Below are 21086 nucleotides of genomic sequence, written 5' to 3'. Positions count from 1 at the left end.
TTTTTTAAAGCGCTAATTACTCTTCCAATCTTTTAAAGTTAGCGATGATGCTAAAAAAAAAAACGGAAACAGACACGAAGCTATTGGGGGAGTCGGGGGGGGGTGGTGTTATTTAATGAACTAAACAATCCAAAAAGCCTCATAAATTGCCACAATTTGGCGGGAGGGGTCAAATTTATGGAATGAATATTGGACAGGATCCTCGTTGCAGCGAGCCGTACACGCGGCCCAGCCTGCGGCGTCCGGAACCCCAAACGTCCACGCCAGGCATGCTCAAATTGGACCAAACGCTACTTTCCAAGCCCCGCGAGGTCCCCCAGGAGGTCAAAGTTCAGTCTTGATCCTGTGCATGAGGTCCTTGCGGTCCACTTGGAGGCTGCGCCCGTACCAGCGGTGGTAAGCCAACAGGGCGACGTTCTTGGCGGCCACAGCGCTCATCTCCGCGGCACCGCCCGCCCGGTCCACGCCGTTCAGGTAGTAGAGGCCGGGCCGCATCTCCACGGGGGCCGCCGTCGACCCCGCCCGAGGGTACGCCTGCCACTCCGTCGCCTGTGCCGAGTAGTACGACCTGGGGGGGGGGGGGGGGGGGGGGCAGCGCAGTACACGGAATTTGGTTCACGGGGAGAAACCGAAAGAGTGCCGGACCGACGAGGTGCGCCGGAACCCGGCTGGAACCAAACAAAAATGCGGAGGTCGGGGGGTGGGGGGGTGGGGGTGTCTCATCTCCATGATGACAAGTTGGGAGTTCGCTGGAGTCGGTTCCGAGCGAGCTCAGTCGCGCGGACCGGCGCAACTTCACGCCAGGCATCCGCCGATAAGAGATCCGTTTCAAACCGTGTCGACTCCTTAGGGATGGATTTCAATTTTCAGACGCTGGGGATATATTTATTCGGTGTACAATTAAAAACTCAACATTTCAGCTCGACTGAAGGACACAACTTGGGGAGTTGTTGATTTCTTTGACTTTGTGCGTCTCGGGAGCCGCTCGGCCCTTCTGACAATTTGAAAACAAAAAAAAACGCTTTTGTCTCAGATCAATGAAAACCATCACAACATGTTTGGAATCCAAAAACCTTCGAGCAAGATCGAGATTTGGCGTTTTGTATTATTCCAAAACGGCAAAAAAATATCGACTGCGATTGTATTGCTTATCAGTCTCCGACAATGAAAAATTGCTATCGACCGCAAAAAAAAAATAGTTTTTGGTCTTTCTCTAGTTTTTGTCTCACCGGTGCAACTTTTCTTCGAAAACGTCGCAATTATGAGCACGCAGGTGATAACTCGAAAACGACATTGACCGTCATCGTAAATCCCGCCTCTCGCAAAAAGATAATTGACATAATCTGGTGGGGGGGGGGGGTAAATGGACGCCGAGGAGCGGCCGCGACTCACCTGAAGAGCGTCTTCAGCTGCTCCCTGGTCAGCACTTTGGGCGAGAAGACTTTGTAGACGCCGGCCTCGTGCGCCCCCTTGCGGCGGAAGCCCAGCGACACGTTGACGGGATAAACGGCGGCCACGCCGTTGAAGAACAGCGCCGGCGCGGCGGTGGTCAGCACGCCAGCGTAGGGGAAGAGGCGCGGGTCCGGGAAGCCGAAAAGCGACGTGTTGAGGTAGCCGTGCACCACCGTGGCCACCATGCCGTAGTAGTCGCCCTGCGCCGGCTCCAAGGGCGGGTCAAAGTCTAGGAAGGAGACGCCCGAGCCGGACCCCAGCGGCGCCGCCAGCACCACCGCGTCGTACGCCGCCGTTGCCGCCTCCTCCTCCCCGGCCACGCTCAGCTGGTACTGAAGCACGTCGCCTGCTGGACAAAACCCAAACATTAGCACCGTCGTGACCAAGAAATCCACGCATAAGTCCGGGGGGGGGGGGGGGTTGGAGTCCAGAAAACCCCCTCTGGCGGTTAACGTCGCGAGAGACGGCACCAGAACTCTCCGAACTTTCGTCATTTTGGATGAAATGTGACAAAGCGGAGAATCAACAAACGCTCCGCACGCTCAAAGACTTCGGCGACCGCGAATAGCCAAAGAACGACTCGCAGCGCATTCCCAAAAGTACGCGTCCGAGTAGAAAACGGACATGCGTCACGGTCTGTCGCACGCGAAAGTTGTTGTTTTTTCTTACCCGAGCGGAGCAGTCGCACCGAAGTGACCCGCGCGGGCACCAGGTTAGCGTTGGCCGTCTTCAGCAGCCCCTCGCAGACCAGCTTGTTCCCGCCTTCCACCGCCCAAAGGTTGGAATGGGCGCCCGCCAAAGACACCGCACCTGAAAAACACGACACAAGACAAACCGACAGACCATTCGAGCGATGGTCAAACGATGCCGCTTTGCAGGGAGACGTTTTTGCCGTCGCCCAATCCGAAACCTCCGCTCAACCGTTCGACACGTGAGGCAGCCTATTCCGATAGGGCGTACGCTAAACTCGATTGGAGCGACCGTGCGCATCACATCGTTTATCGAGAAGTGACCGGCGGTGGTCCGTCACCGTTTTGAGGACGTGGCTAAACGGTGACATCGCAGCGCGGGGGCGACTCCGCCCGGTTCCGCGCTGATCCGACGGGACGGTCGACGTGACAAACGGAACATTCCACCCCTGTGGAACCAAACGGGATTCCATTGGGATTCGGCCCGTTTACTTTCCGTTTGGATTTGTAAACCGATTCGAATCGGAATTTGAGACGCGCCGCGTCAACCCGGATGAAATAATCATGACGCGCTGAGTCTGGAATATTTAAAGAATATCCAAATCCAAAATTTTAAGTATTCGGGAGCGTTCGATTGGTGGTTCCATCCCTGGGGTGGATTATTCGATCCAACGACTCCCCAATCACCGCAAAAGAATTTTGAGCGGACTTTTGAGGAACTCCAGTCTCCAGATCCACGATCTCCAAATCCCGCTCTCGCGACGAGCTTCTGGCGTTGACAAATCCTCTGCGGAACGCGACAAAAAAGACAAAGTCCGACAAGCGAAGGGCTCTGACCCACGAAAGCGGGGACGCTGACGTTCTGGCCGTAGTTGAGCCTGATGACGGGCGCCACGACCTCGTCGATGAAGCGCTGGGACACGCCCAGCTCCAGCAGCGAATCCGAGAGCGGCCTGCGCGTCATGTTCAGGAAGCCGCTCCCGCCCAGCGAGTCCAGCAGATCCTCCACCGAGCTGAAGGCGTAACCGTGGGCCTGGTACTTGTAGATCCTACGTGCGACAGTCACACACGCTAAGCTAATCGCTTTGCTCGAGAACCCGAAAGAATTTGGCCATTGTTTTTCCTGCTGACTTGGATTTCAACACGCACCGGACAAACTTCTCCATGATCTCCTCCACCCACATCTGCAGGCGGATGAAGCTGATGCCGTAGCGCCACCACAGGCGGAAGAGGTCCAGCAGGTACCAGTCCGTCTCCTCCAGGATCACCTCGGCGCCGTCGAACACCGCCGTCTTCCCCGACACGCCGCGGCGGTACTTGAGGCCTGCGCCGCGCACACCGTCGCCCGCGTGAGCGCACGAGGGAACCTGCGCCTGCACGGCGACCTACGGCGTACGTACCGCGTGAAGGCGGCTTAGCTCACCCAGCTGCTCGACAAAGTCCCGCATGTGCAGGTTGAGCGAGTGGAGGACGGCTCCGCCCGACTCGTACCGCTCGCGGTTGACGGTGACGGTGGACAAGCGGCCTCCCACCTCGCCCTTCTCGTACACGTCCAGCTGCACGTCGGCGCCGAAGTGCCGGCGCAGGAAGTGGGCCGCGGCGCTGCCCCCGATGCCGGCGCCCACCACCGCTGGAACGACAGGTTGCCACGGTTACGTTTTGGGCGACACGCTTGCACGTGGACTCGCTAAGAAATCGAAATTCAAAGTTGAGCAGCAAATGCAATTTCTTGTTCGCAGGAACAGTGAAAGGACTGAAAGTTCTGCGCATGTCCTCAATCGGCTCAACGGTTCTGAGTTGAAAGGCTTTCGTTAAGTCAGTGGGGAAATTTGGAGCCGTTCTATAAATGAGCAACCCACTTTCAAATCGCGACGGCCTGTCGGAATCGGCTTCGACAAATGTAGCGAGCGTCCGGAGGCCGGGCCTGCACCCATGGGGCGTAGCCCGGAAGGGTAACGTGGGTCACCACCTCTAGGGGGGGAGCCACAGGGGTTAGGTGGCGTGTGAGCTGGGCGGGGGCCCAATGCCCCTGCAGAATTTACCTCGGCGATCCGATCCCCACCTACAGAAGCTGGTTCTAAGGATGTCGGACATGACCCTTCAGGCGGGGAAGGAGCCCGAGCTGGGGCGTCAGATCGAGAAGTTCCGACGAGATATCATCGGGCTCAGCTTCACACGCGGCTTGGAGTTGCGCCAAGCAGGTCTGGGTATGCTTATTGCCCACGAGCTTGGCACCTGGAAGTTGGGGTTCACCCCGGCGGACGAGGAGGTAGCCTCCCTCTTGTGCCTATAAACCAAACAGCAGTTCAGAGTCCCCACTCTTTGCCGGAGGTGGTCATGGAGTAGAACCGCTGCTCCTCCGCATCGAGAGGAGCCAGATGAGGTGGCTGTGGCATGTGATTAGGATGCCGCATCCCAGACCACCTCCACGGTGAGGTGTTCCGGGCACGTCCCACGGCAATGAGACCCCGGGGACGAGCCAGGACACGCTGGTGAGATTATGTCTCTCCAGGTGGCCTGGGAACTCCTCGAGGATCCTTCCGGAAGAGCTGGATGAAGTGGATGGGGAGAGGGAAGTCTGGGTGTCCCAGCTAAAGCTGCTAGCTAACGGGAAGAAAATGGATGGATGGATGGATGGATGGACTTCAATTGGGAATTTGAAGGTGGTAATAGGAAAGCAGAGCAAATATTTCCCGTTATGTCATGAAAATGATCAATGATGCCCCAAATGTGTTCTTGCCTATTCTCGAAGGCGGAGTTCCATCCACATGAGCGGACGCGGTTGCAGAGGAGGCCGAGGAGAGGGCCAGCAGAGCGGCCAGCAGCGGCCGGAAGCCTCCGCCTCCGCCAACGGACCCGGGGAGACGCCGCATGCTGCCCGCCTGCCGGCCGAGGAGGAGGAGATGAGCAGAGCGGACGGAACGTGTGAGACGCTCCCTTGGCTCGGCTCGGCTCGGCTAATGCTTTGCAGCTAGCAGGCTCGTCCACAACGCGGCCCAAAAAAAAAAAAAAAAAAAAAATATATATATATCGATCGATTGATCGAGTCTGACGGCGCAATATGGACGCGTGCCAAGTGATGACCAATCACATCAGAAACCAACTAATGACGTCATTTTTTGTCGACATGGACTGTACAGTGTACATTAATATTTATGGATATGATCTGCTCCAAGCGACATCGTTTCATATTTCAAGTTTAAAAAGGCACATTCATTATATATTATTATATATCACTATATTCTGCATGTGCTTTACTCAAGTCTTACAATTTACGGGACTTTGAACACCATCTTACAAATACTTTTCATCTCACTGACTTTTCATTTTAATTTCACATTGTAATTTACAAATATTTTTTACATTTAGGCCTACTAATTTTATTTTTCGCATTTGCCACGTTATGTATCATTTGTCCATTGTCGCACATTATTTTCATGTTATAGTTGTCTTAATTTTAAATTTCACTTCACTGACATCCATCCATCCATCCATTCCCTGAAGTGCTTATCCTCACAAGGGTTGCAGGAGTGCTGTCAACGGTGTGAGGGGGGGGGGGGAGCAGGGGTACACCCTGAACTGGTCGCCAGGCAATCGCAGGGCACATCGAGACAAACAGCCGCACTCACAATCACACCTTTGGGCAATTTAGAGTGTCCAATTAATGTTGCATGTTTTGGGGATGTGGGAGGAAACCGGAGTGCCCGCCCGGAGAAAAGCCACACAGGCACAGGGAGAGAACATGCAAACTCCACAAAAGCGGGTCAGAACTGTGAGGCCAATGCTTTCTGGCTGATCCACCGTGCCATCTCTTCTTTTCATGTTACTATTTAAAAAATGCTTACTTGCCATTTATTATTTTCATTTCTCTTACTTGTTTTTGTTGCGCATTTTTCAAAATGTTACACTTGGGTCAGCAGGTTACCCGGAAAGGTCCGGCACATCACGTTGACGCGGGTTGAAAAAGACAAGAAGTTGCATTTATTCGAACGTGGAGACAAAGTTGGGGAACATTCCAGATGGCAGCGGCGCTGCAAGGCTCCATCTTGCCTCCGATGCGCACGCAAACAAACGCACTAAAGAGGATTTACACGAACTATCGTACACCAGCGGCTGCGGACTCCGAGGAAGCCTCTCCGCCGTCGTGGTCGTCGTCATCCCTCGTGGCAGAGGTGAAGGGTCAAAAGGTCCCCGGCACCCCCGTCTTTATGTGGACGAGCCCCCGGTCGGCTTGCGAAACTCTCAATTTTCAAAAGATGGAAACTTTCCATGGGAATTGATGGAAGGTTCTCTCATCACAGGGAACTCCAACAGCCACGCAACTTCTATTTTGCCGCAATCCTGAAAACTACAAGCAGGTCTCATGCAAGTTGAGTACAGCGACCGACACGTGACTCCCACGCGCCCCAATTAGCCGTGTTTCCGGTAACGATTTGGTTTTTGCTCTCAGGCGCAAGCTTTAGTTTTGCTGCAAAGGAGCCGTTGAGGTCCTGCGGCGCCATCGACTATTCGCCGTCACTTTTGTGTCAAAATATTTGAACGCGATCTTTTCCGTGAGGTTCCCTGTAAATCCTATAAATTCCCACGGGAAGTTTCCAACTGGGAATTGTGTCCCTTCCCAAAACTGCCGGCCGAACTTCCCACGGAAACTTCGTTGGGAGCTTTCCATCCGTTTGCAACCGGAGCGCCCAGCGACAGCGCGGCCTCGACGGGGGAAGAGGGGCGCGCGCCGGGGCGAGGGGGGGCAGGGGGTGGGCCCCGCGGGGGTCACTTGGTGGAGCGGCGCGTGGGCTCGGAGGCGGTGGGGGGCGGGGGCGGGCCGCGGCGGTCCAGGTCCTCGATGTAGAACATTATGAGCTTGCGGCGCTCCTCGGGGACGCACTCCAGCACCAGGTAGCGCTTGTCGTTCTGCAGGATCTTCTCCACGTCCTTCAGGTGCTGCTCCGACTCCTGGATCAACTTCCGGGACCTGGGGGGGATTGTCAAAAGATCACGCGTCATAAACCTTCCGGCACCTCTTCGGCCGTCTAACGCGGGCGGGAAGGCGGGCCCGACCTGTACGTGATGAACTTTGTCTCCTTCAAGAGGGTTCTGAAGTCAGCTTTGGCGGTGATGTATTTGTCTTTGATGTAGTCCTCAAACTCGCGCTGTCGCTTCTGCAAGCAGCCAAACATTCGGGAGGACACTTGCTCATCGACCGCCAGACTTTCTACAAACTCTCTTGACAGTCCCGTGGCTAAACTCGTCCGATTTCCAACATTTGCCCCCTCGCAATCGCGGTTCGCCACCTCATCTTTATCATCTACTTAAAAGTTGTGCTGGTCTCCGATCCAAAACCGTGGAATGCTGCCATCTGGTGGAATCTATTCATTATTCCAATGGTTTACAAAGCAGAATTTGACAGACAAGCTGAGGAAGGCCGTCTTCCACGGCCTCCCACTGAAGAACGGACGTGAAGGAGTCACACGGATGTGTGTGAAAGGAAGGCGCAGACGCCGCTGTGCGTAACCATGACGACGGACCAGGAGAGAGGCAAATTTAAGAAAAGCCATTTTTTGCTTTAGCAATCTTAAAAGATGACACGCATTTTAGGCTATAAACCGGAACATCCATTTGTGAAAATTGCGAGGTCTTACTCTGTCACTGGAGGAGAATTTAATGCATCGAGGGTCCTCCTTGATGACCTTCTTGACCTCCTTCCAGGTGGTGGTCAGAGTGATCTTGAAAAGAGAAACCCGTCAACACAGATCAGCGTGGAGTCGCGCCGCTTCGACCCGTTAAGGCGACGGGCGGACGTTCACCATGGTGGTTTCGTCCAGGAGCTGCCTGAAATGCTCCTTCTTCTTCTTGGCCAGCGCCTCCACGTGGTCGTTGAAGAGCTTCTCCTTCTCCTCGCGCTCCAACAGCGACGCCGACTCCCAGCGGTGGTCTTTGCGGAGGTTCCGCCGCGTGTCCGACCACGTCGCGTCCGGCGAGCGCACCTGCAACCGGGAAGCTTGCGCGACTGAGCGTTCTGGAACACGTTTCGCAGGCGAGCTCGCGGTTCCTTCCTCACCATGTCGGACATGAGCGCTTTGAAGTGCTGGATGGCTTCTTCCCGCTTGTGCTGCTCTCGCTCGCGGTCGATCTCTTTGGTCTGTTCCGATCGGGCCTTCTGGACCTCCCGCTCGCGCTCCCTCAGGCTGGCCTCGATGCGCGCCTGACGCTCCAGCTCTCGCTCCTTCTCCAAGTCCAGGCTCTGCGGGACCGCAAGAGCACAGCGGCTCGGTTTAGGCGCGCTCCAGCGCTAAATAAATCACCGTTCCCGTGTCACGCTTGTACCAGCGTTCCTGCTCCAAAGTTATCGTCAGTCGTCTATGACATTTTTGCATTATAGGTTATCACTAGGCGAGTGGACTTGCTTCATTTGACCATGTTGATGTTCAATTGCGGAATGTTTATCAGAGTGCACCTTATAAGCCTCACCCAGTACATTTGTAAAGGAAATACCATTTGGTACATACGTACAAGTAAAAGTCGCAAGTGCCCACATTGAAACACGAGATATTTACAAAGAAAGACGGCACACAGAGAGTTTAAAAGTAGCGCCGCGTTGACTCTAAAGCTAGCACCATGCTAACAGGGGTCGTTTAAAAAAAAAAAAAAAACAAAAAACATACCGGTAAAAATCACTGAGACGCGGCAGTAACACACTAACAGGGCCGGACTTTCAGTTCAGCCATCCTAAGGGAAGTACTGTTCTTGGCCTTTGTTTTAAGAAGACCGCAAACATAGATCGTAAGCGGCGCTCACCTTGGCCAGCTTGTCCAGGTACTGCTTGAAGAACTCCTCCCTGAGGGCGGAGGTCTCCACTGCCTTGTAGCGGGGGTCCGTCTCCATCCTCTCCTTGACTTTGCTCCAGCGCTGCCCAGCTTCCACGTGCTGGTCGCTCAGCATCTCGAAGAAGTCCTGTCTCACCTGCCGCCAACACACACGTACACAGAACATCTCTCTTGAGACCAGACCGGCGAGCGCCATCGAGTGAAGGTGAGATTCTACGCGCTGTGTTTAGCAGTTGGTTTCATCTCTTGGAACACGGCTGCTGATAATCTCGACAGAAATTATGGCAGCGGTAAGACGTGCGTGTGTGAGAAAAAAAAAAAATGCTGGAAAACATTTGAAATCCTGGAACTTTGGTCTCCCAACCTTGTCCCCTCGGGACTTGGAGTCATCTTTGTCCCGCTTCCTCAGGGCCGTCATGTGCTCCACGAAGATGGCTTCCCTGTCCTTCATCTTGTCGATGCTCTTGAAGCGAGGGTCTCGGCCGTGCTTGATGGCAAACTCGCTGAAGGTGGTCCTGAGGAGAAGCGAAGACCGCGTGAAGACGACCGTCGGCGCCGGGCGGTCCGGGCGGTCCGGGCCTCCTCACCTGGCCGTCAGCTTGGCCTCGTCCATCATCTTCCTGAATTCGTCTTTGGTCTGCATCAGCTTGTTCTTTTTCTCCTTCCTCTCCTCCTCCGCTCTGGTCTTCACGTACTGGTCGAACACCTGCGGCACAGCGACGACAACGCGGGATCACGCCTGCCGGGCCGGGTCATGGGGTAGAAAGAACCGGGAGGCACGGGCGGCCACCTGCTTGCGTTCTTTGGGGTTGAGCAGAAGGTATCGAGGGTCGAAGACAATCTTGTGAAGCTCTTTGTCCCACGTGGAGAAAGCAGACACCTACGCGGGCGCAAACTTACACTGAATACTCGGTTCGCGAACACCCCTCGACAAAATCCAGAATTAATATAACGCGCGCGGCCAGATCAGTTAACAAACGACCCGCTTCGTTGTGAATTGACCCCTCCGTGGATATTGCGCAAGCCGCGTCACTGACCAATCAGAGGCCAGAGATCTGCATAAACCAAAGCCCGTTTTTGCTCCCGCCATTTTCCCAGACAACATTGCATGGTCCAGTATAGGTTTTGTTAGCGTTTTATCGCGTATTTGGGTTATTTAACAAAAAATATGGTTAAGAGGTGTAGTCACGGACTTTGTAATAGTGACGACAGGTATCCTGAAAGGCTAGTTGGTGGAGTTTGATTCGTACCCTTTCCAAAACCGAAGACCCAGTACGAAAAATGCCTTCGATGGATCAAACTTTGTGGAAGACCGTATCGTCAACTAAATCCATCTAATATCAACCGGAACACATATGTTTGCACGAAGGTATGCCCTATATTTGATTTTCAATACATGTCTCGTATAAATTAATTTGAAGTTCTTCGCTAGCATAACACCGCTACGTGTGAACAATTGACACACTTATTCTTTGTTGAGCGATATTTTGCGATGATCGGACTGCACAAACGTGTCGCTTTCTTGCTGGCTCGCGGCCGAAGCTTAACCAGACAGTGTTTGCACGAAGATATGCCATAAATTTGATTTTTAATACACGTCTCGTATAAATGAATGAGACGTTCTCCGCTAGCATAACATTGCTACGTGTGAACGATTGAATGAAATCAGAAGCATGGCGTCTGTCTCAGTTAACAATGTATTGTATTGTATTTGCCATTTTTTATGAATTGTTTGTCTTACGTCAGCGCACGTGGTGTGACGTCACTTCGGGAGGCATGGTTAAGTGCCCTGTACGGAGGGGTCAATTCCCACGCCGTCGAAAAACCCAGAAATAGCATAATGCGCGTGGCACAACCGGCACGACGCGCTTTATTACTCTGTATAACGCAGCCTCTGTATGCAGACGTGTCACGTTTTTTTATCTTCTTCTTATTGAGGACCATTAACCCCCATCAAGGCTCCAAAGAAAGTAAGTGGAAGCTCACTACCAAAGAACTCCTGCACCTTCAGGACGAACAGAAGATGAGCCTGATATCAAAGTTACTTGTGCTAAAGGGGACAAAATCCATAATTTCGTAGAACTTGATCATCCCGATAAAGCTGAATGTAGCAGAGCGCTGAAAGATTTTAATGTTGCGATGAGCCACTTCACAAAAGTGCTTAAAAGAGGGCAGAAACAGGTGACACTAGATTCCTTCTTTGTGAAAAGGGGGCGGGTCAGGCTGAAAAAAAAAAAACTGCTTTAAAAAGCACAATTTTTTTAGGCTCGGAACGCAATATTTCTTTTTCCATTCATTGGAATGGGAAATATCCATTCGGTTTTCGAACAAATCGCTTCTCGAACCGCCTTTTGGAACGGATTGTTGTCGAGAACCGAGGCTTTACTGTATTTTATCGTTTCAGTGACAGCTGACAGAGTTGTCGTCTCAGGCTCGGATCGCGTCAGACGCCGCAAATTGCAAAACCTCCTTTGCACGTCGTCATCTTGTGTGTCCTCGCGCTGCACCGAGACCGACCGACCGACCGGTCATTCATTTGAACAAACTTAAGACGCCTCCGTCAGACATCTTTGTAGGTTTTCGCCACTTCTCCTTCGGGGTCGGCGACAAGGCATTGAAAACCGAGAACCGATACGTTTCCATTTGAACGACTTAGAGAATACTGGAACGTTAGTCCCGGTTCCAAGTGGCTCTCGATGCCCAACCCTATCAATATCCTTAGTTGACGTCACAATCTCAAATTTCCCAACATTGATCCTGAATTGTTTCAGATTGCAGCATATATAATGGGACAACAGGATGCGGGCCGAGTACAAAACGGATTACCCGGGATGAGGGGAGAATGTTCGCGGCTTACCCCTCTCTCCAGCAGCATGTCTTTGAACTGCGTTATCCTGGACTCCAGGGGGACCACGGCTCTCTCCCGGGCCGCCCGCAGCTCTGCTTCCATCACTGCTTCCTTCTCTGAGTCTGCTTCGCTCACATCCTCCTTCCTGAGAACGAGAGCGAGCGATAAAACTGTCCGCTCAATATTATAAAGACGCACACGACTGACTTTCTCTTCTTTGCTTTGGAGGGCTCCTCATCGTGAGCGTCGTCCATGGTGAGGGCCAGCTCGCTATCGTCCTTGCTGAAAACTGTACACACAAAGAAAGTTACAAACTCAAATAACAGAAAAACCAAACGCGTCGGGTCACCTGTTCTTCTGGCGTCGTCGAGGCCCCGCTTGTGCGGGGGCTCCTGGATGTGTTTGTCGACGTCGGCGCGGCCCACCAGCTCGTCTGGCCGGTCCCACATGGACAGGCGCGTGGTGGGGTTGTAGAAGAAGACGCGCTCGTCGCCGGTCCACACCACGCACCACGGCGTGCCCGGGATGGGGTTGGTGGCCACCGGGCGAGCTTTCTGGGCCGCCTTCTCTTCTTCGCTCATTTCTTCCTCCTTGCGCTCCTTCGGCAAACGAGACATCATTTCATGCTCAGAAAAAGTATTTACGCAGGAGCGGTGTCGCCACCCTATGAGCGACGGACATTTGGCACATATAGACAGACACTAAAACAGTACTCAGTCATATTCGATATCTCTTGGCTTGCTGACCTTCTCGAAAATGAGAGCTACGTCCAGGTCACTAATCAACGTGAAGGGCTACTAGTTTGATACACACAGTAAAGCCTCGGTTCTCGAATGTCCCCGTTTTCGAATGAAAATTTCGAGATTTTTTCCCTTCTGCGTTCGAACCCGAACGACTTTGACCAAACACGGAAATAAATTGCGCGCAGCCAGACCGGCTGACCCACGCTGCCGGAAAAACACAGAAATAATAAAAAAAATGCGCGCGCCACAAGCACGTGACCCACAACGCGCTTTATTATTGTCGATTCGAACACCCTCCCCCCAAAAAAAACGGAAATAACATAATGCGCGCAGATATGGCAATGTGCTCCCAGCCGAGCGTAGTCTACTGCTAAAGCGTACATTTTAAGACAAAAATAAATACATTTCTTCAATCATTTTATTATATAAAGTATTTAAACTATACATGTATTTCTACTGTGCAGTTTATCATCAGGAAAAGCTAAAAAAAAAAAAAAAAAAAAAAAAGGCAAAGAAATACAAAAGAAATTTTGTTGAACAATGTCATGATCATCTCCAGTAAATGGAATGGAAATTGCGACTTGGGACTTAAGTATCTTTTGTCATTGCATTTCTGGCTGAGAGGTTGGTGCGTACCTGCGGCGCCGACATGTTTCCGCCTACCTGCTTGATGCTATTCATGATGAGGAGTTTGGCCTCCTCCTCCTCCATCTCCATGGCCTCGGCTTCCACCTGCGCCAGATGCTCCTTGGCCTTCTCCGCTTCCTTTTCTGCAGCCAGGCATGCGCACGGTCGGAAAAAGCAGTTTTGTTTTATGAGCGGTGTGATGCCTTCTTGACTTTTGCAACCCTACATTTCAAATCATACATCAGTACGTTCTCAACTTCTTGTAAAAATATAAGGCCCCCCCACCCCAACCCATTCCAGAGCAAACTGACTTAATCGCTAGCATGGAGGAAGACGCTCAGTGACTTTAATGCGTTGACAGCGGATGCAAAGAGAACATTTGATCTCCAGGTCTTGGAAGTCGGGGGACGGAGGAAAATAGTACCGTCATTTCCGGCCTACAAGCTGCGACTTTTTTTTCCCCCCACACGCTTTGAATCCTGTGGCTTATGCGGTGATGCGGCTAATTTGTGCATTTTTTTTTCTTCCTAACGGCCGTAGGGGGGGGAAACAACAACAACAACAAAAATTCAGAATGGTGGAATATATGTGCCGAGCAAGTGACTTTTACCGGCCCCGTTAAAGCTGCGCTAACATTAGCACTGTGCTAGCGTGTTACTGGCGTTTCTCAAGCGATATTTCCCAGTAAGTTTTATTTTAACTGGCACTGTTTGCGCTAGCGTTAGCGCTACCTTCAAACTCCTTCTGTGTACCGTCCGTCTTTGTAAATACCTCGTGTTTCAATGTGAGGACTTGCGGCTTTTACACAACTACGGCGTATGTATGTACCAAATGGTATTTCATTTACATTCATTTGTACTCAGTAAGGCTTGTAAGCAGGTGCACTCTGTAGGCCGGGAATTACAGCACTTCTACTTCCCAAAGGCATCTATCCTTGTACTCAAGTATAGCGCGTGAGTACTTTTTGGAAACTGCGTAGCCGAGTGCGGCGCGAGCATCCCTACCTCTGTCCAGCATGGCCTGCGGTTTTTCCCAGGTGGACTCAAGAGTGCGGTTGTTGTAGTAGTAATTCTTGCCGTCCACCGTCTTGTACTCGGACCACTCGGGGAGCTGCAACGCGGCGGCCACGGAGGCGGCGGGCGCCGCCGACAACGCCAACTGAGGGTGCATCATGGACACCAGAGACGGGCCCATGCTGGGCAGCATTCCTGCAGCGGGGCGATCGGCACAGCGTTGTCGACACTCGTGCGTACGCGGCAGCCTGCGCGCAACCGATCTGATGGATGTGCATCTCTGACTAAAGCGTATGAGTGTACAACATCACTTAAAAAAAAAAAAAAAGCAGAACACATGCCTCCCACAAACATAACACCCCCCCCCCCAAAAAAAAAAAATCCACTCAACATGATGCGTGTACATGTTATATGTCTGGGTGGCGGACTAACTAGCATGCCATCTAGCGGGCGACTGAGAGTCGGGCGATAGGGTGCGTTTACCGTTGGCAGCGGGGCCTGCCTTTACACAGGGAGCGCCAACTATCTGCATCATTGCTACACCTGCAACAACAACGCACAAGCAAGCATCTGGTTGGAAACCAGCAACATACTCTGTGTGTGTGCATGCAGGTCCCGGTCAGAGGTCATGCTGTGTGTGCTTCTACCAAGGGTGGGTCACATTTGAGTTTTAAAGCAGTTGAGCGACGGCATTTCTCCGCGAGGTGGGGGTGGGGGGAACAGTGCCTTGAAATTTGAGCTCAAATGTTTTCCATGAACAGACTTGTAACTCAAAACATTTTTTATCATCGAAATGACTGCGCTGTACTTAAACAAACGAAAAAAAAATACTAATAACTCGGGATGCACATACGTGAATATTATTGACCGATACAGAGGAACCAAAGGCCTCACGATTAGTAAAATTGCATTTATGACTGCACAGCTGCCACCCAACAAATGATCACTTCCAGAACTATGTCTAAATTTCCATTTTTTTTAAATGACATCATGCAGTATATTACTTAACGGGATAAAAATAATTTGGAATGCTGTTTAACAGCACAGCATAATCACTACACTATAATTGCAATCGTTTGCCATTTATGGCTTCCACATTTGCTATTTTATATATTTCTCAAATAAACCTTGCAAAAGCGGAAAAATTTGCAGCCTGAATAAAAGGATGAGAGTTTCACATACCGTCATCAAAACTACCCTGTCTATGGACTGGACACTTTTTAATATATAATAAAGAAAGTAAGTGTATCAAATCAGATTCTGATTGTATCTTGCCAATAGTTATTAATATGTAATAAAGAAAGCAAGTGTATTAAATCAGATTCATCTGCTCTCCAAAGTCAAAATTGAAACCCAGCACTTTATTTTGCAAACAATCAAATAATAGACTGATTTTGACAAGTTTGTTTGTCTTTTGTGCAATGCAATTCTTAACGAAAGACCGGCACGCTATTTTTGCATTTCCTCTATCCACTATTTCTGCAGAAACTATGCAAATACTCCTGACATGAATGTATTTTGAACTTATAGGCCCCTGTTCCCAGGCTACTACTAATGAATTTCCTGTCCCTGCGTGGCCGTCTCGCTTTATTGTGTACTGCAGTATTTTCTTTCAAGACGGTTATTAATTTGCCCGCTATCGCGCGCTACAAAAGTTGCTTCCTATCCATTACAATTCGCTTTCAGCTGGACCTGTGTGACAAGTGTACTGCATTTCAGTGTTAAGACTTGGGTTCATCATTCCTTAGCATGGCATCCCCGTCTTTTGACTCCTCACACCCCTCGGCGCTAACGACTGTAGCCGACACGTGACCGCCGAGCCGAAGGCTACTTATGCTGCGTTACAAACGGACGGAAAGCGAACGTACGCATCCGTGGTTCCACATCGCGTCAGCCATCACGACCACCCGTTTCGTCCGTGACGTTTCAGCGACAGAAGGTTTTGGGACGAGCGAAAATGCACTAGCCCCCCGAGATTTTCAGTGACCGACTTTATGGTGCATCCCTAGTAATAACATAGTAATATCATGATTTAAGACATCAATCCAACTCCACAGCCTAAAGACAAATGCCAGAAGAGACACGAGGAGGAGGAAGCAAGCAAAAGTCATCCAGCACATTTACTTTGGAACACTATTTGCGTGCTGACTGGCTGACTACCTGCAGCTCAAAAAGTCACTCCACGTAAAAAAGTACCTTTTTCATCTGTTGTAAACAATTTTAGAGTCCCGAGGACAAGGAATGTGAACTGAAACAATTCAATCTTTCGCCATCTGCCCATTTGCAAAAGGAATAATTTTCTAATCATATATTTGACATCATCTCATCTCGCCACCTGTGACTTGACAGAGAGGCTGACTGAAGCGGCAGCCGCTCTAAATGAAAAAAATAAATAAACTGAGCTGCAGTGGTAAATATTAGCACTGGTTAACAGGTTGATGTGCGTTAGGCTCTGATAAGCGCTATATATTCGAACATTGGGTAAAATTATCGATGAGGTGGTGGGCAGGCAGTATTTGTGCACACAGAGGTACATTGAAGGCAGAAATGTCTACATCGCATTATTAATACAAGCGTTTGCATGTGAATGTGACAATATCAATCACAGGACGAACTTACTGGCAGAGTACACTTAGCCACCGCGTTTACGGGCTGTCGATTCCGAGCTGCGTCTCACCTGGCAGAGGGATGTGCATGCCCGGCAGGGGCACCCGGAAGGGCGGCACCATGACGGGCGGGAAGGCGGGGATGGCGGCGGCGGGCTGGGCCACGCTATGAGGCAGGGCGGCGGGCAGCAGCGGGACTGTCTGCACAGCTGTGACGGGGGACGGCACCGTAGACACCGTCACCACGCTGACCGGGGACACGGCGGCGGACGAGCTGGCCGCGGGGGCGGGGGCGGGGTCGGCCACCGGATTGGCTGGGGGGAGAGGAGGGAAACCTTTGAATAAGTATGTGTGGTGCAGAGGGTTCAAAGTCCAGACCGTGACGTCACGGCACTTCTTTTCATGCTGTATCGCAAACTTTTTAGCTGTCCTTTTTTTTTGGTGCCTTTCAGAGTTAAGAAGCATGCAAGCATTTAGAGTTCTGCACCTCCAGTGCAGAACCGCGTTGTGTCACAACATGGCAAGAGAAAAATTCCATCTCCACAGTCACTTCATCCAGAAGATTTTATGGGTTGTAAAAAAAATACTTCCTAGCCTAAATCATTAAAACGATTTTTAAAAAGTAAAACATTACAAAGTATAAAATGCACATTGTGTACAGTACTACTCTACATTACTGTATGTTTAAGAGTTGAAAAGGTATTTAAAGTGTATAGAAATTTCCTGAATTTTGATCTCGTTACGCACAAGAGAACATTAATTAAATTATAATAATTATATATTATATTATAATAATAATTAAAACGAAAACTGACAAGAAAATGGGGGAACCATGTCCTAAAAAAAAAACAAAAACACCGACCATTGTTCTGAAATGTGGGAAATCAGATTCAATTGAGGGTGGGGGGCCTAATCGACCCAATGTTGCACCTTTGTTTTTTTACTGGGTGCTTCACTTGAGAGGAAAAAAGTGGAACAGTTCTGATGACAATTGATCGATTGATTGATTGAGTGTGCGTGCGTTGAAACCTGCTATGGTGACGCTGGGTGCCAAGGTGGTGGTGCATTCCGGGCTGGAGCTGAGCGTGCGGGCGGGGGCGCTGGACGGGGCCGTGACGGCTGAGACGACGGCGCCGGCTGTGGTGTTGATGCCGCCGGAGCCGGTGGCCGCGGCACCCGCCGCGCTGGCGGCCCCGACGCCGGTGCTCGCCGTGGCCGCGCCGGTGCCTGCCCCGGTCCCCAGTAGAGGGTTGAGTTCTGACTGCTGGATGACTTTCACGCCCTCGGGTTTGGTCCATGCCGACTCTCGGGTGCGAGCGTTGTAGTAATAAGCCTGGGGAAAAGTCAAGAAGACTTGCGGTAAAGACACATACCGGAATTGCCTATAAGTCACGACTTTTTTTTTTTTACACGCTTTCAACCCTGCGGCTTATGCGGAGAGGCGGCTAATTGGTGCATTTTTTCCTAACGGCCACAAGGGGGCACTCGAGCGGAAAACATAAGAGCGAGACCAGTGGAATTGATGTCCCGAGGAAGTGACTTTTACCGGTATGTTTTTTTTCCCCCACTAGCCCAGTTAGCGCTGTGCTAGCGTGTTTCTGCCGCGTCTGTGATTTTTACCCGTATGTTTTCTGGTTTTTTTTGTTTTTGTTTTTTTTTAAAAAACTCGTTAGCCCCGTGCTAGATTTAGGTATGTTTTTTTATCATGTGCTCTGTTAATGGTCCGCTACCGTGCTGCCACCGCGGAAGTTTTTTTTTTTTTTAAACCGGTATGTTCTTTTTTTCCAACCTGCCCTGTTCGTGCTACCGTGTTGTTGCTATGTTAATCTAAGCTAAGGTATTAAAACCTTGAAAACTCTTTCTGTGTACCATCTTTCTTTGTAAATATCTCGTGTTTCAATGTGGGCAATTGCGGCTTATATATGTACCAAATGGTATTTCCTTTACAAATGTACTGGGTGAGCCTTATAATCCGGTGCCCTCTGTAGGCCGGAATTTACAGTAACTAGGGCTGGGACAATCAAATTTTCCTGTTAATTGGTCAAATAATCAATTATAGTAAACCCAACAACTGTCATTGTTTTGGTTTAGAACTAATAAGATGCATTTTATTCTTATTTATGAGGGGTGGACTTCAACCCTGAAACTGCAAATGTTGGTACGGAGTGTATGGTATAAATTTGGCGCAAGGGCTGCACAATTATTCAAACTATTTTTTTTTTTACAATTATAGATCCACAGGCACGTGGTGAAGGGCTGCCTATTTGCAACATCTTGTGCACTGCATTTTATGCATTCCATCTTACATATGTATTTTAATTTATTGATTTTTACCTTGCACTTTCATATGAGCTCCCCTACTCCTCACACACAATCACATTATATGTATATTCCACAGGCATTAAAAAAATGCGTTCATCTTTGAAATATTTGGTCTTAAATTGCTATTTTGACAGGCCTAGTCGGCACCATCTGAAACTTTTGAGAGAAAGATGCGGACATTCTCCCGCGCACATGAAGAGCGCCACGTATTATGTAATTTCAATAAATTTCTTTTCAAGCGTCAACTCACTTTTCCCTCGGGTGTCTTGTTCTCCACCCAGATCTCCTCGGTCGGGTTGAGCGCGGGGCTTCCAGAAGAAGGAACCGGGGGCATCCCGGGAGGGAAGAGCATCCCCGGAGGGGGCGGAAGGTTGCCCATGGGAGGGGGGAGAAACGGGGGTCTCTGCAGGAAAAAAACCATGGATGTCGATCTTGACAAATATATTCGGTCAGAGTACTCCAAGGAAGATGAATTCCTATTTAATGCAGTTTTAAAGTCTTAAATATATAAAAAATACATTATTGCATCCATTTTCTGCCTCACTTTATCCTCAAGGGTTTACCTGCAGGTGCGGCGGTGCCATGGGGGGTGGCATGCCTCCCGGCGGCGGGATGGGGGGCATGCTGGGGTCAAAGGGTGGCCGCGGAAACGGGGGGCGAGTCGGCGGTGGCCCCCTCATCATTCCAAAGGGGGGCGGCGGCGGCCTGAGTAGAGGCGGAGGCCCACGCAACACGGGAGTCTGGGCGGGGGGCGGCACGGTGGAGGTGGAGACGGGGGCCGTGGGCACGGGCGCCGGTCCGGGTCCATGAAACCGCACGGCCTGCTGGGCCATTCTACAGAACGCACATCAAATCGCTGTCATTGTATCCGTTGGCGTGAGCAGACTACAGACTGACATAATCCTGTCTACATGTGGTGCTTCACCCTGAGCTGGTTTTCCTTCCATAATAAAAATTGAGTGAATCAATAGATAAAATATTGATATATTGAAATAATAACAAGGCCGTTTGTCCATCCGTATGCGTTCCCTTGGGGGAAAAAAAAGAAAAATCTGCCTCGTTGACAACGCAAGGCATCATGGGATATCGTTTTTCAAACGACCGTCGTTGTTGACTCCTTTTCATTTTTGGCACGCACTGCGGGTTTAACCTCTACTCGCTCCACAGTGCAACGACACTACAGATCGGGCAACCCATTTTGCACTGTAGAGGATCCTTGGAATGAGCCCCCCTTCCCAACACAAACCCCGGACGGCGATGAAAACATTCCTGGGCAGTCGAGCTGCAGCTGTCTCTGCCGTGAGCTTTCCTGCTAATTTACAGGAACAGATTCCCCCGCTTGAACACAAACGAGGACCTATTGCGTGGAGGAACACTATTAAGCATGATAATATTTCAATAAATGAAGCGAAACGTCCTCGTCCGTATGTTTACCGCGTGTGTAAAGGCTAGCCCCTGCCCGCTAGCTATTTAGCTAAATTCACATTAGCCTCCGTGGCTACATCCACAAATAGTGCCTTTGTTTAACTAATTCTTCCGGCGAAAGTGCCGTTCGGGGAGTTAATTCCACAACAGCGACACGTGTCCAATATCAAATGGCTGTGGGGGGGACATAAACACTTTTGTTCGTCATTTTCTGACCTGTTGTCGCCGAATCCGATCACTTCGCTCTCCGCCTGGTCCGCCATTACAGGAAAATGTTGTGTCTTCCTGGAAACGCCCCTTAATTGAGTCCGCCTTTTCCATTCGACGGAGCACGCTGTCAGTTAGGCGCTACGTAAGCTCTGATTGGATAATACATTTCGTCACGGTCAAGCTCCACGTTGATTTGTCATCTTCTGTCCAATGTGTTGCGATGCCTTTGTCCCGTCACAATGTAGGCGGCGCGATCATTGGTCAAATTCTCCCCATTCTTCCTGTAGCAGACTTGTGTTGTTGATAGTTGCTTATTATTATTATTATTTT

General features: G+C 50.5%; 2 protein-coding genes across 6 annotated transcripts; both read right to left on the bottom strand.

Moving 5' to 3' along the window:
• Positions 1 to 73: 73 nt before the first annotated feature.
• LOC133491439 (prenylcysteine oxidase-like) lies at positions 74 to 5166 on the bottom strand. 2 transcript variants are annotated; one of them, XM_061802551.1, is made up of 7 exons: positions 4882 to 5166; positions 3565 to 3771; positions 3291 to 3465; positions 2979 to 3190; positions 2122 to 2262; positions 1393 to 1801; positions 74 to 568 (listed from the first exon to the last, which is right to left on the bottom strand). In XM_061802551.1, the coding sequence occupies exons 1-7, from the start codon at positions 5012 to 5014 to the stop codon at positions 325 to 327; spliced, it is 1521 nt and encodes a 506-aa protein (XP_061658535.1). In that variant the 5' UTR covers positions 5015 to 5166; the 3' UTR covers positions 74 to 324. The 2 variants fall into 2 exon arrangements, with proteins under 2 accessions (XP_061658535.1, XP_061658536.1); XM_061802552.1 differs by having other exon boundaries at positions 1393 to 1798.
• A 933-nt stretch (positions 5167 to 6099) lies between these two features.
• tcerg1b (transcription elongation regulator 1b (CA150)) lies at positions 6100 to 20824 on the bottom strand. Of its 4 annotated transcripts, none has more exons than XM_061802499.1 (20): positions 20763 to 20824; positions 19685 to 19955; positions 19372 to 19524; positions 17829 to 18132; positions 16871 to 17113; positions 14677 to 14736; positions 14185 to 14388; positions 13217 to 13323; positions 12160 to 12409; positions 12018 to 12099; positions 11820 to 11955; positions 9753 to 9842; positions 9550 to 9668; positions 9327 to 9477; positions 8934 to 9098; positions 8197 to 8379; positions 7943 to 8122; positions 7778 to 7861; positions 7197 to 7297; positions 6100 to 7110 (listed from the first exon to the last, which is right to left on the bottom strand). In XM_061802499.1, exons 1-20 carry the CDS (start codon positions 20807 to 20809, stop codon positions 6909 to 6911), a joined length of 3132 nt encoding a protein of 1043 aa, XP_061658483.1. In that variant the 5' UTR covers positions 20810 to 20824; the 3' UTR covers positions 6100 to 6908. The 4 variants fall into 4 exon arrangements, with proteins under 4 accessions (XP_061658483.1, XP_061658484.1, XP_061658482.1 ...); XM_061802500.1 differs by having other exon boundaries at positions 12160 to 12406; XM_061802498.1 differs by having other exon boundaries at positions 12018 to 12409.
• Between the last annotated feature and the right edge of the window lie 262 nt (positions 20825 to 21086).

The sequence above is a fragment of the Syngnathoides biaculeatus genome, chromosome 18 (assembly GCF_019802595.1).
Source record: "Syngnathoides biaculeatus isolate LvHL_M chromosome 18, ASM1980259v1, whole genome shotgun sequence".
NCBI lineage: Eukaryota > Metazoa > Chordata > Actinopteri > Syngnathiformes > Syngnathidae > Syngnathoides > Syngnathoides biaculeatus.
This window is presented reverse-complemented; position numbering and strand designations above follow the sequence as displayed.